The 12,071-nt window shown below is 44.9% G+C and overlaps 1 protein-coding gene across 1 annotated transcript in view; it reads left to right on the top strand.

Moving 5' to 3' along the window:
* LOC137380344 (voltage-dependent L-type calcium channel subunit alpha-1D-like) overlaps positions 1 to 11,850 on the top strand; it is a 487,921-nt gene extending 476,071 nt beyond the window's left edge. Inside the window, exons 44-49 of the mRNA XM_068052272.1 lie at positions 5,979 to 6,100; positions 7,783 to 8,103; positions 8,507 to 8,572; positions 9,140 to 9,300; positions 10,045 to 10,100; positions 11,648 to 11,850. Of these exons, the coding sequence (XP_067908373.1) occupies positions 5,979 to 6,100; positions 7,783 to 8,103; positions 8,507 to 8,572; positions 9,140 to 9,300; positions 10,045 to 10,100; positions 11,648 to 11,850 (929 nt within the window). The remainder of the gene's footprint in view (positions 1 to 5,978; positions 6,101 to 7,782; positions 8,104 to 8,506; positions 8,573 to 9,139; positions 9,301 to 10,044; positions 10,101 to 11,647) is intronic.
* The last annotated feature ends 221 nt before the right edge of the window (positions 11,851 to 12,071 follow it).

Genomic DNA, 12,071 nt, shown 5'->3' with positions numbered 1-12,071 from the left:
AAAGGAGCAAATGGTGCTTGACAAGGATGGGAGTGATAGGTGTGCTGTACTTCGTGGAGTTGAGAACTCAGACCAGAGAGTTTTGGATTAGCTGAAGTTTTTGAAGGGTGAGGAAGGGGGACGCTTATGAGACATGCATTTGAAAAATGAATCCCAATGGTGATATAGGTGTTAATAAATACCAGCAGGGTTGAGGTGGAGACCTAAGTGGTCAACGTTCCATAGGTTAAAGAAGGTAGTTGACAACAGACTAGATGTGAGGTAAAAAGCTTAGCAGAATACCAAGGCTTTGCATTATGTTCAACCTCTGCAGACTGCTACAGGGGTTGATGGGGTTAGAGCCAGATGTACAAAGGTGTTGGCAAGAGGCAAAGAGGATGGCTTCAGTTTGCTGATGCTGAGTTGTAGTAAATTCCAACTCATTTAGAAGTTAATACTACCTAATAGATCTAAAAATAACATACTTGAACTTGTATCTGGATGCAATTATGTAAAATTGATGTTTTTTATAAAAAATTTGTTTATGTGTTATATTTCCTCCCTCAGCCTCTGCACCAAACAACTTCTCATTCTCGGTGATTGCAACCTTCATCTCAACTCATCACGCACTTTCTCCTGAGTTCACAGCCCTCTTATCCTCCCTAAAATTCTCCCTCTATGTAAACTCCCCAACCCATATTCACGCCACCCCCTTTACCTTTGCCATTTCATGTGGTCTTGCTACTCCCATCTTATCAATCACAGATAAGGTCATCTCTGATCACTTCCTTGTATTGTTCTCCACCCACATTCCACATCCATGCCCCTCCTAACTTCCTTCTGTACCTGCCCCTGGATAAAGCTATGCCCCAATTTACTTGCAATTTCTTTTCTTTTGGGCCTCCTTATCTCGAGAGACAATGGATACGCGCCTGGAGGTGGTCAGTGGTTTGTGAAGCAGCGCCTGGAGTGGCTATAAAGGCCAATTCTGGAGTGACAGGCTCTTCCACAGGTGCTGCAGAGAAATTTGTTTGTTGGGGCTGTTGCACAGTTGGCTCTCCCCTTGCACCTCTGTCTTTTTTCCTGCCAACTACTAAGTCTCTTCGACTCGCCACAATTTAGCCCTGTCTTTATGGCTGCCCGCCAGCTCTGGCGAATGCTGGCAACTGACTCCCACGACTTGTGATCAATGTCACATGATTTCATGTCGCGTTTGCAGACGTCTTTATAACGGAGACATGGACGGCCGGTGGGTCTGATACCAGTGGCGAGCTCGCTGTACAATGTGTCTTTGGGGATCCTGCCATCTTCCATGCGGCTCACATGGCCAAGCCATCTCAAGCGCCGCTGACTCAGTAGTGTGTATAAGCTGGGGGTGTTGGCCGCTTCAAGGACTTCTGTGTTGGAGATATAGTCCTGCCACCTGATGCCAAGTATTCTCCGAAGGCAGCGAAGATGGAATGAATTGAGACGTCGCTCTTGGCTGGCATACGTTGTCCAGGCCTCGCTGCCGTAGAGCAAGGTACTGAGGACACAGGCCTGATACACTCGGACTTTTGTGTTCCGTGTCAGTGCGCCATTTTCCCACACTCTCTTGGCCAGTCTGGACATAGCAGTGGAAGCCTTACCCATGCGCTTGTTGATTTCTGCATCTAGAGACAGGTTACTGGTGATAGTTGAGCCTAGGTAGGTGAACTCTTGAACCACTTCCAGAGCGTGGTCGCCAATATTGATGGATGGAGCATTTCTGACATCCTGCCCCATGATGTTCGTTTTCTTGAGGCTGATGGTTAGGCCAAATTCATTGCAGGCAGACGCAAACCTGTCGATGAGACTCTGCAGGCATTCTTCAGTGTGAGATGTTAAAGCAGCATCGTCAGCAAAGAGGAGTTCTCTGATGAGGACTTTCCGTACTTTGGACTTCGCTCTTCGACGGGCAAGGTTGAACAACCTGCCCCCTGATCTTGTGTGGAGGAAAATTCCTTCTTCAGAGGATTTGAACGCATGTGAAAGCAGCAGGGAGAAGAAAATCTCAAAAAGTGTGGGTGCGAGAACACAGCCCTGTTTCACACCACTCAGGATAGGAAAGGGCTCTGATGAGGAGCCACCATGTTGAATTGTGCCTTTCATATTGTCATGGAATGAGGTGATGATACTTAGTAGCTTTGGTGGACTTCCGATCTTTTCTAGTAGTCTGAAGAGACCACGTCTGCTGACGAGGTCAAAGGCTTTGGTGAGATCAATGAAAGCAATGTAGAGGGGCATCTGTTGTTCACGGCATTTCTCCTGTATCTGACGAAGGGAGAACAGCATGTCAATAGTCGATCTCTCTGCACGAAAGCCACACTGTGCCTCAGGGTAGACGCGCTCGGCCAGCTTCTGGAGCCTGTTCAGAGCGACTCGAGCAAAGACTTTCCCCACTATGCTGAGCAGGGAGATTCCACGGTAGTTGTTGCAGTCACCGCGGTCACCTTTGTTTTTATAGAGGGTGATGATGTTGGCATCGCGCATGTCCTGGGGTACTGCTCCCTCGTCCCAGCACAGGCATAGCAGTTCATGTAGTGCTGAGAGTATAGCAGGCTTGGCACTCTTGATTATTTCAGGGGTAATGCTGTCCTTCCCAGGGGCTTTTCCGCTGGCTAGGGAATCAATGGCATCACTGAGTTCCGATTTGGTTGGCTGTATGTCCAGCTCATCCATGACTGGTAGAGGCTGGGCTGCATTGAGGGCAGTCTCAGTGACAGCATTCTCCCTGGAGTACAGTTCTAGGTAGTGCTCAACCCAGCGGTCCATCTGTTTGCGTTGGTCAGTGATTATGTCCCCCGATTTAGATTTGAGGGGGGTGATCTTCTTGATGGTTGGCCCAAGAGCTCTCTTCATGCCATCATACATTCCTCTGATGTTTCCGGTGTCTGAGGCCAGCTGAATATGACTGCATAGGTGTTGCCAGTAGTCGTTTGCGCAACGCCTAGCTGTTCTTTGTGCAGTACTTCTGGCTGCTTTAAGTGCTGCGGATGTTAAATCGCTGGGGGCTTTCTTGTAGTTCAACAGTGCAATGCGCTTAGCGGCTATGACAGGTTCCAGCTCTTCATTATGAGATTGAAACCAGTCTGCATTTCTCTTCGCACTTTTGCCGTAGGTGGTCAAAGCTGACTCATGGATGGCGTCTCTGATGTGGGCCCACTTGGTCTCAGCATCCCCTGTGGGAGTGTTTTGAAGGGCTGTTACAAGTGAATTTAGAAATTTTTGTAACAGCTGTGGGTGAGAAATTCTGCTCGTGTTGATGCGCGGGTGGCCCTTCTGTTTGGAATGATGCAACTTCTTTGGTCTGAGTCTAACCTTGCTGCACACCAGGGAGTGGTCGGTGTCGCAGTCCGCACTGTGGAAGCTGCGTGTGATTTGAACACTGTTTAAGGCGGCTCGCCTTGTGACGATGAGGTCTAGCTGGTGCCAACGACGTGATCTTGGGTGCCTCCATGAAACCTGGTGACAGGGTTTAGTGTGAAAGAACGAGTTGGTGATGCAGAGGTTATGATAGGTACACAACTCAAGCAGTCTCTGCCCGTTCTCATTCATCCTTCCAACGCCATAGCGCCCAAGGCAGGAGGGCCATGAGTCATGGTCGGCCCCAACCCTGGCATTAAAGTCCCCCAGCAGGAATAGGTGTTGGGGATGCTGCTAACGATGTTATGGAGTTGTTCATAGAACTGGTCTTTAGCTTCAGGTGCGGAGCAGAGTGTTGGAGCATAGATGCTGAGTAGGTGTACTGGACCAGAGGTGGTGAGCAGTCGGATGGACAGTATGCGTTCCGAGCCATTTGAGGGAGGCTTGCAATTACACTTTCAAAATCCCCACTGTCTAGTCTTTGGCCCTCTATTCACCACATCATTTCTGCAGCTACACCCTCACTTCCACCTTTGATGCCCTAGTCCTCAATAAAACTATCACTCTCTTTTACCTTGGTATGGTCCTCATCTCTGCTCCCTTAAGTTTAATGGCACAGACTTGAATGGATTTGGTGGACAACTGGTTTAGCCATTCACTGCCAGATCTGGTTGAACCACATAAAGGGTCCCGCTCTCATTTGCTAAAACTGCTCACTATTCCAGGATCATCCTGAAATGCTTCTTTTCTCTATTGCAAACTGCCTTCTTAAAACCCTCTCCCCGTCTCTCTCCACCCTCACCTCCCAAAATAAGTGTGAGGTGCTCATGGACTTCTTTGTTACTAAGGTCGAGACCAACCAATCAGCTGCCTTTGCTGCATCCCTCCCTTCCACTAGCCACCAGGCCAAACTTCCTCTAAAGCTCCCCCTCTGCCTTGGCTTTTAACTTGCATCTTTCTCCAGTTTCTCTCCTTCTGCCCTCGTTTCCATGAGACACATCTGCTGCTCTCTCAACCCTGGTTCAACTAAACTGCTGACTACTCAACTTCCCCTCCTGGTCCCCATGTTAGCCGATATTGTTAACAGTTCTCTCCCTTCGAGTGTTGTCCTTCTCAGCTTTAAATCTGCCGTCATCACTCCTCTCCTCAAAAAAACAACCCTTGACCCCATCATCCTTGTAAACTACCGTCCCATCTCCAACCTCACAAATCCACTCTCATCTTTCCGAGAACTCCATGTTTGTGTCCCTCCAATCAGGTTTCTGCTCCTGCCACAGTACCAAAACGGCTCTTAACAAAGCCACAAATTACATCCTAAGTGACTGTGACAAAGGTAAACTATCCCTCCTCATCCTTCTCGACCTGTCTGCAGCGTGACATGGTTGACCACACAATCCCAATTCAACGCCTCTCCACGGTCGTCCAGCTGGGTGGGACTACTCTCACCTGGTTCCAATCTTATCTTTCTAATCATAGCCAGAGTATCACTTGCAATGGTTTCTCTTCCCACTCCTGCATCAGTACCTCTGGTGTCCCCCAAGGATCTATCCTTAGTCCCTCCTATTTCTCATCTACATGCTGGCCCTCAGCGACATCATCCGAAAGCACAGCATTAGTTTTCACATGTATGCTGACGACGCTCAGCTATACCTCCCCACCACCTCTCTCAACTCCTCTGCTGTTGCTAAATTAGCAGACTGATTAACTGGCATCCATTACTAGATGAGCAGAAATTTTCTCCAATAAATATTGGGAAGACTGAAGCATTGTTTTTGGTCCCACTCCAAACTCCATTCCCCAACTACCGGCTCCATCCCTTGCCCTGGCAACAGTCTGAGACTAGACCAGTCTGTTCACAATATTGCTGTCACATTTGACCCCAAGATGAGCTTCCAACCAGATATTCGTGCTGTCACTAAGACTGTCATTTCCATCTCTGTAACTTTATCCAACTTTTCCCTTGCTCAGCTCATCTGCTGCTGAAACCCTCACTCATGCTTTTTTTTACCTATAGACTTGATTATTTCAACATACTTCTGGCTGGTCTACCACAGTGTACCTTCTGTAAACTTGAGGTCACCCAAAACTCTGCTGCCTATGTTTCAGCCTGCACTAGGTCCCCTTTAACTATCACCCCTGTGCTCGCTGACCTACATTGGCTCCCGCTCAGGCAACGTTTTGATTTTAAAATTCTCATCCTTGTTTTCAAATCCCTCCATGTTGTGGCCCCTCCCTATCTCTGTAATCTCCTCCAGCCCCACAACCCTCCAAGATATCTGTGCTGCTCGAATTCTGGCCTCATGAGCATTCCCAATTTTAATTGCTCTACCATTGGTGGTCGTGCCATCAGCTGCCTAGGCCCTATGCTCTGGAATTCTCTTCCTACACCTCTTCACCTTGCTTTCTTCCTTTAAGGCACTCTTTAAAACCTGCCTCTTTAATCAAGCTTTTGGTCATCTGATCTAATATCACCTTGTGTAGCTTGGTGTCATATTTTGTTTTATACTGCTCCTGTGAGGCGCCTTGGGACGTTTTATTATTACATTAAAGGCGCTATATAAATATAAGTTGTTGTTGTTACATTTATTCAAGTTTTAACCAATTTGTTTTGACAGCAAATCGCAGGCCTTCCTTCAATTTTGAGTGTCTACGCAGGCAAAGTAGCCAAGATGATATCTCCCTGTCTCCCATATTCCAGCAGCGTACTGCTCTGCCACTACATTTAATGCAACACCAGGTGAATAGCTCGATTCCAGCACATTTTTTGATATTTCATCTGATGTGAAAATGATCATATCTGCATACAGTACTTCACCAAAGAGAACTTTTCAAGTGACTAGGCTCAATAATAAAAACAATTATAACATTTCTTCAAAAAATAAAATACCTTTTAAAACTGTAACTATGAAGTTCCCTCAATAAGTTATGGTGGTGAGTAGCTGAACCACACAGACTAACAGCATCCCAGGCTCAATCGCTTGTTCATAGTGCGTTACCTGGTCACAGGTAGAGGTGATGTGGCTACTATCAGTGGCTTTAGCACTTCTGGACTGAGAAAAATATAACTGGTCAGAGTTCCTGCTCCAGATCACTGTCCAATCAGCTGTTGCTGAAAGTGTGTGCATGAGTGTGTATATATTTCTGCTGAGCGCAGAAGTGAGCTTGCTTGTGATGCTGCCTATGGTCAAATAACCTGCTTACGCTCACTGTCTACATTCATACATTAAGACTGGCCATTTGGGTGAGATGCTAGAGGTAATGATACCAGCAAGAAATCAATGTCTTCAGGAGGCAAGAAAACTGATGAAGGAAGGAAGGGAAAATAAATTTTAGCATATTACATATGGTTTATGACAACCAATACATCTTAATACAATAAAAATATTATTTCCACAAAGTATCCAGTAGGTAGGAAAGTAATTTGTGATTATAAAGCCCTTGTGCTGCATTTCTTTAAGAAACACCTTCCTTCCCTTAAGTGCACATCTTCTATCATAATATTCTACCCTTCATCTTACAAGGGCAATTGTATATCATGAATAACATACAATTATTACAATCAATTTTATCACAATTCTGCTCACAGATACAGGAATAGAGAATAAATCTGCTTAGAATTCATCGTCACTCAGTAGCTAACTCAATGTGCATGAACCTGAGCAGTGGAGGACATTATAAACTGGAGAACCAAAGCAAAATAATCAGTTTTACATACCAAAACACTAACTACCTACTCTTTACATAAGGCTTTGTAAGTGGTGTTTCTCATAGCTCCTTTACCAATAGAAAACCCAGATAAAATGTACTCTTTATAAAATACATTTTCTGTAGCTGCTAACCAGCCTTTCATCTTGAAACCTTGACTATCAAATTTTTACTCACAGCTTCACTACTTTTTTAATAAAAGGTATCTATTCATATGTATTAGATGTATGGGTGTCAAATTGGAGAATGATAACTGTAAGGAAAGAGGTGAAATCTGACTGTTATGGTAAAGAAAATTCAGCACTGTGTATTCACTGATTCACTACTGCCTGCTTATCTTCCCCACCCAAGACAGCTTTCTCCCCTGGGGATCTGTGGGGAAAGTCAGTGGTAAGAAGGCCAGTGGTAGTAGAAAGAATCACAGATTTCCTTTGTGGACCTTGTTACTATTTTCATACTGGCAGATATTGAGCCATTAGGAACAACACTGGAATGAGACATACCATACATGAAGGTGAATTCAGGACTAATTGTTTCAGTAATTTAGTGGCAGTTAGTGCTTGAAACTTCTCTTTGCCACTATAATCAATGTATCACAAAGGGAATGGGAGACAACCTACTGAACTTAAATTTTAATTTATTTTTGTCAGGAATTATGGAAAATTATGGATTCTGCAATTGTGTTTGTACCTTTCTCCCTGTATGAATAAACAGGTTATGGCTGTGGCAGGATTGGACTCTTACAAAGGTAGAAGGCTGTCACCGGCACGGTCAACACGTTCGTGGGCAACACCTCCAGCTACACCACCCAGCAAAGAGCGTTCCCCATACTACACTCCTCTGATTCGCGTGGATCGTGTTGAATCCAGGGAAAATATGAATGGTAGCCTTCCCTCAATGAGCAGGAGTTCTTGGTATACTGATGATGTTGACATTCCTTACAAAATCTACACCCCAACAAATCTAGCTGTTCCTAACAACTTTCTACAACGGTACTATGAAAAACGAGGGAGTGCAGACAGTCTGGTAGAAGCTGTAAGTATTGAACCTTTTGTGTGATATATGTAATGAAGAGGTTCAAGAATGACAAAAAAAATTATATATGAATTAGTATAAGGTATAGTTTGTGACAATTTTTAATTTTTCACCATTCCTCTCTAACCTATATATCAATCATTCTTCAAGTGCGAAAGTGGAGTTGCTGCCACTGAGGACGTCTCTATGACCTCTACCAATAAACGTAATTAATCAGCATAAAGGCAGTTTAAATGGGATGTGGTCGAAAATGTTAATTTTTGCCTCCCAGCAGAATCCTTTGTTGATTATTGCTTCATTCAGCAACCTAGCTTGAATCTCCTGGCATTCACCCAGCTGAGGCAAAGATGCTGAATGACAGACAAGATAGCTCTGTAGTTTGCTGTTGTGATCTTCTTGGTAGAGCTTAAGTGTTTTGCCGTTTCAATTAATAAACCACCTTGCATGGGGAGTGGTAAATTTTAATCAGGTATGATGTGCATGGTTACAGCTTGAAATAGAGAAACTGCTGCTGACTGACAGCATTTTTTGAATTCCAGTTGTGTATTAATAACACCCTTGCTGCAGCCATTTCAAACCCCCTTCAGTAGCCAGATAATTTTATTGGTGGCCAGCAGTGTTTGACAAGCTGGAGCCAGATAACCCACTGCTTGACCTTGGTGCACTTCTAGCATATTATGCATTGTGTGGGAGGCACAGCACTAACTTAGGTTGACTGGCGGACATCACATTATTGCCCAAGATCAATTCCCCACCACTGCAGGCATGCACCATCCCTGAGTAGCAACAGTCCTGCCAGCACTGTACTGGGATCACATTATCCACCTCATTGGGGGTGAAATTCAGCATTGGCTGGAACACAATACAGGTGGTAGCAGATTAGATAGCCCCTATCTATCTTCCTTTCCATTGAAGTCAATGACTGTTGGGAACCAGCTCACAACACCCATCCTTAACCCCACCTTGCCTGTATATTGAAAGCCATAGGACCATCAATTTATGATAATTCACATAACATAGGGCTGCTGAATCAAAGGTTCAGGTATCTGGACATGTCCGGGGCTCCTTACAATATGCCCCACAAAGCGTCTTCTACATCTTAGTAGGGTACTGCATCCTGGAAAAAGATTGTCATACAGGAAGGCCTGAAATTGGAGGAGGCATCGTAGCATTCCTCATCGGACAAGGAAGACCAAGGTGAAGGTGAAGAAGCAGCAAAAGAAGGAGGGCCTTAACGCCTTGCAGCAAGGCATGTGAAGGATGAGTTAAATGCACAGCAATTCCAGTGACCTGCTCATTCTCCTGCCCTGAAAGTTACACAAAGCCCATCTGGATGAACAGTCCTTGTTACATTCTTCACTGCTCCCTTAATCATGTCTTGAAGAACTGATTCGCTCAGTCAACTTCTACTTCAGTAACATACTGATAATATTGTTATGAAAGCTTCCATTTTTTGTGAAATATTTTTTGAGGATTCATATTTAAATTGTGGGAAGAGATTCATTTTGGAAGGCTGAAGATTTCCTGGATGCTGGACTTTGTTTTTTGTTGAAAGTTGACTGAAAGGATACTGCGGTCTTGTTTGAAAACAGACCTTTACTGGATATCACATGCCTTAAGCTCAATAAACAGAAACCTTGGTGACTTGGGGAAGATGTTTACGGAGAAGTGACATGTCAAGATTTGTGAAGGTCAGGAATTGGTTTCGCTTCTGAGATATTGTTTGGTTCAGTTGGGCTGTGGACAGTGTTGAAAAGCAGTTGGTTTTGTAGCCTATTGAAAAAAGAAACCCTCAGCTCATCTTCCCTGCACTGTTGCTACAACCTTTGTGCGGAAAGATCTGTGCGATGCCTGTTGCAGATGAAGTACCTTGAGCGCCTGCCCACCACAGACTTTGAGTGGCATCTGACTATTTGACTCTGGGACACCTTACTGATCCAGGAAAAATACTACCAGAAGTTACAATCCAGTTATTTTATTATTCCGAAGAAACTGCTGTAAAGACAATATTTTCGTTTTCCTCAGTTAACTGTTGGTTATTGAATTATGTGTGTGCATGAGGGTTAGGAAGATTAAGGAGTTATAAAATCTTTCCTTATATTTAGATTCATCTCATTATCATTTAAAACTTGGTTTATTGATAAATAGTTAATTCTGTTGTTTTTTAAAGAAACCTGGTTTGGCGTGCTTTATTCTGAGGATAAATTTTTTTTTTTTAGAGATACAGCACTGAAACAGGCCCTTCGGCCCACCGAGTCTGTGCTGACCATCAACCACCCATTTATACTAATCCTACACTAATCCCATATTCCTACCACATCCCCACCTGCCCCTATATTTCCCTACCACCTACCTATACTAGGGGCAATTTATAATGGCCAATTTACTTATCAATCTGCAAGTCTTTGGCATGTGGGAGGAAACCGGAGCACCCGGAGAAAACCCACGCAAACACAGGGAGAACTTGCAAACTCCACACAGGCAGTACCCAGAATTGAACCCGGGTCGCTGGAGCTGTGAGGCTGCGGTGCTAACCACTGCGCCACTGTGCCAAAGTGATTAATTTGGCTATTTTTCCAGTAGGTGGGAATCTTTACTAATATATTGTGACCTGTGGAGTAGTGAGACTGAATTAACAGTGCATTACTCCCACCTTGGTCATAACAACTTACTAATCATTTCCTTCAGATTATCTAAACCCCCAAAGAAAGTTTCAGATATTCAGCTATCTGTCTGTGGTGCCAGTCTGACCTCCGACAATGGAACTTGTTTAGTCATTGCTCGGGTCACTGCATATGAACGATAATTTCCTGGAATCTTTTCCTGCAACTGTTCTGTCTCTTTGACTTCATTTTGTCTTCCCATGACAACTGGAGAAGCTACTACCTTCACTGCAGCCAAATCATTCCCCAGGAGTAGGTCAACTCCATCTACAGGCAAACTATGGGCAACTCCTACAGTTACCATTCTAGACATTAGGACCAGCCGAAAAGTTAGTGGCGAACCATCTCTGCTGGACCTGAGGGGCCAGGCCAGTATTTTTCACTCCCCAGGCCCTTAATTGATCTTGGGCGGGACTTCCACCTCCTTGGGGCAGAGAGTCCCACCTAATGGAGCTGCTGGTCAATCAGCGGGCCAGTAGCTCTTAGTCCCAGTAGCACCATTGGGAGCAGTGGCCACTGCTGGAACTACACCAGCCATAGCAAGCAATGTGAAGGACCGCCCTGGAAGACAGATAAGTTTTTAGGGTCTTGCCAGGCACAATCGGCCGGGCCCCAGCAAGGCAAGGGGTTCGGTTAGGGGGGGGCAGGGGGTGTGTTGTGTGTTGGGGCGGTTGGATCTTCAGGAGTGTTCTTTCGTGGGACACAAGGTGCCCGATCAGGAGTACTTGAGAAATTCATCTAATGAGTCCAATAGTTTTAGTCCTTTTGAATTAGTTCATGGACATGAGATAAGAGGTCCTCTAAAACTAATCAAAGAAAAGTTTTTAGAACAGAGGGACGATTCTTCTGTGTTAAATTATGTATCCGTGTTCTGGGAGCAGCTCACGAGAGCCTGCAAAGTGGCTCAGGAATACCTACAGCTGCCCAAACAACCATGAAGGAATGGGCAGACAAGCATGCCAAGACCCAAACATTTCAACCAGGGGCTGAGGTGTCGGTATTACTGCCTATACAGGGTGAACCGCTGAAAGCACAGTTCAGTGGCCCACATAAAGTGGTCAAAAGCGTTGAACATAGAACATAGAACAGTACAGCACAGTACAGGCCCTTCGGCCCACGATGTTGTGCCGAACCTTTAAACTACTCTAAGATCAAACTAACTACCTACCCTTCATTCTACTATTATCCATGTACCTATCCAAGAGTCGCTTAAATGTCCCTAATGTATCTGCTTCTACTACCACCACTGGCAGCGCATTCCACGCACCCACCACTCTCTGTGTAAAGAACCTACCTCTGACATCT

Source organism: Heterodontus francisci, chromosome 19 (genome assembly GCF_036365525.1).
Source record: "Heterodontus francisci isolate sHetFra1 chromosome 19, sHetFra1.hap1, whole genome shotgun sequence".
NCBI lineage: Eukaryota > Metazoa > Chordata > Chondrichthyes > Heterodontiformes > Heterodontidae > Heterodontus > Heterodontus francisci.
The sequence above is the reverse complement of the archived record's forward strand: the minus strand, read 5'-3'. Positions and strand labels throughout refer to the sequence as shown.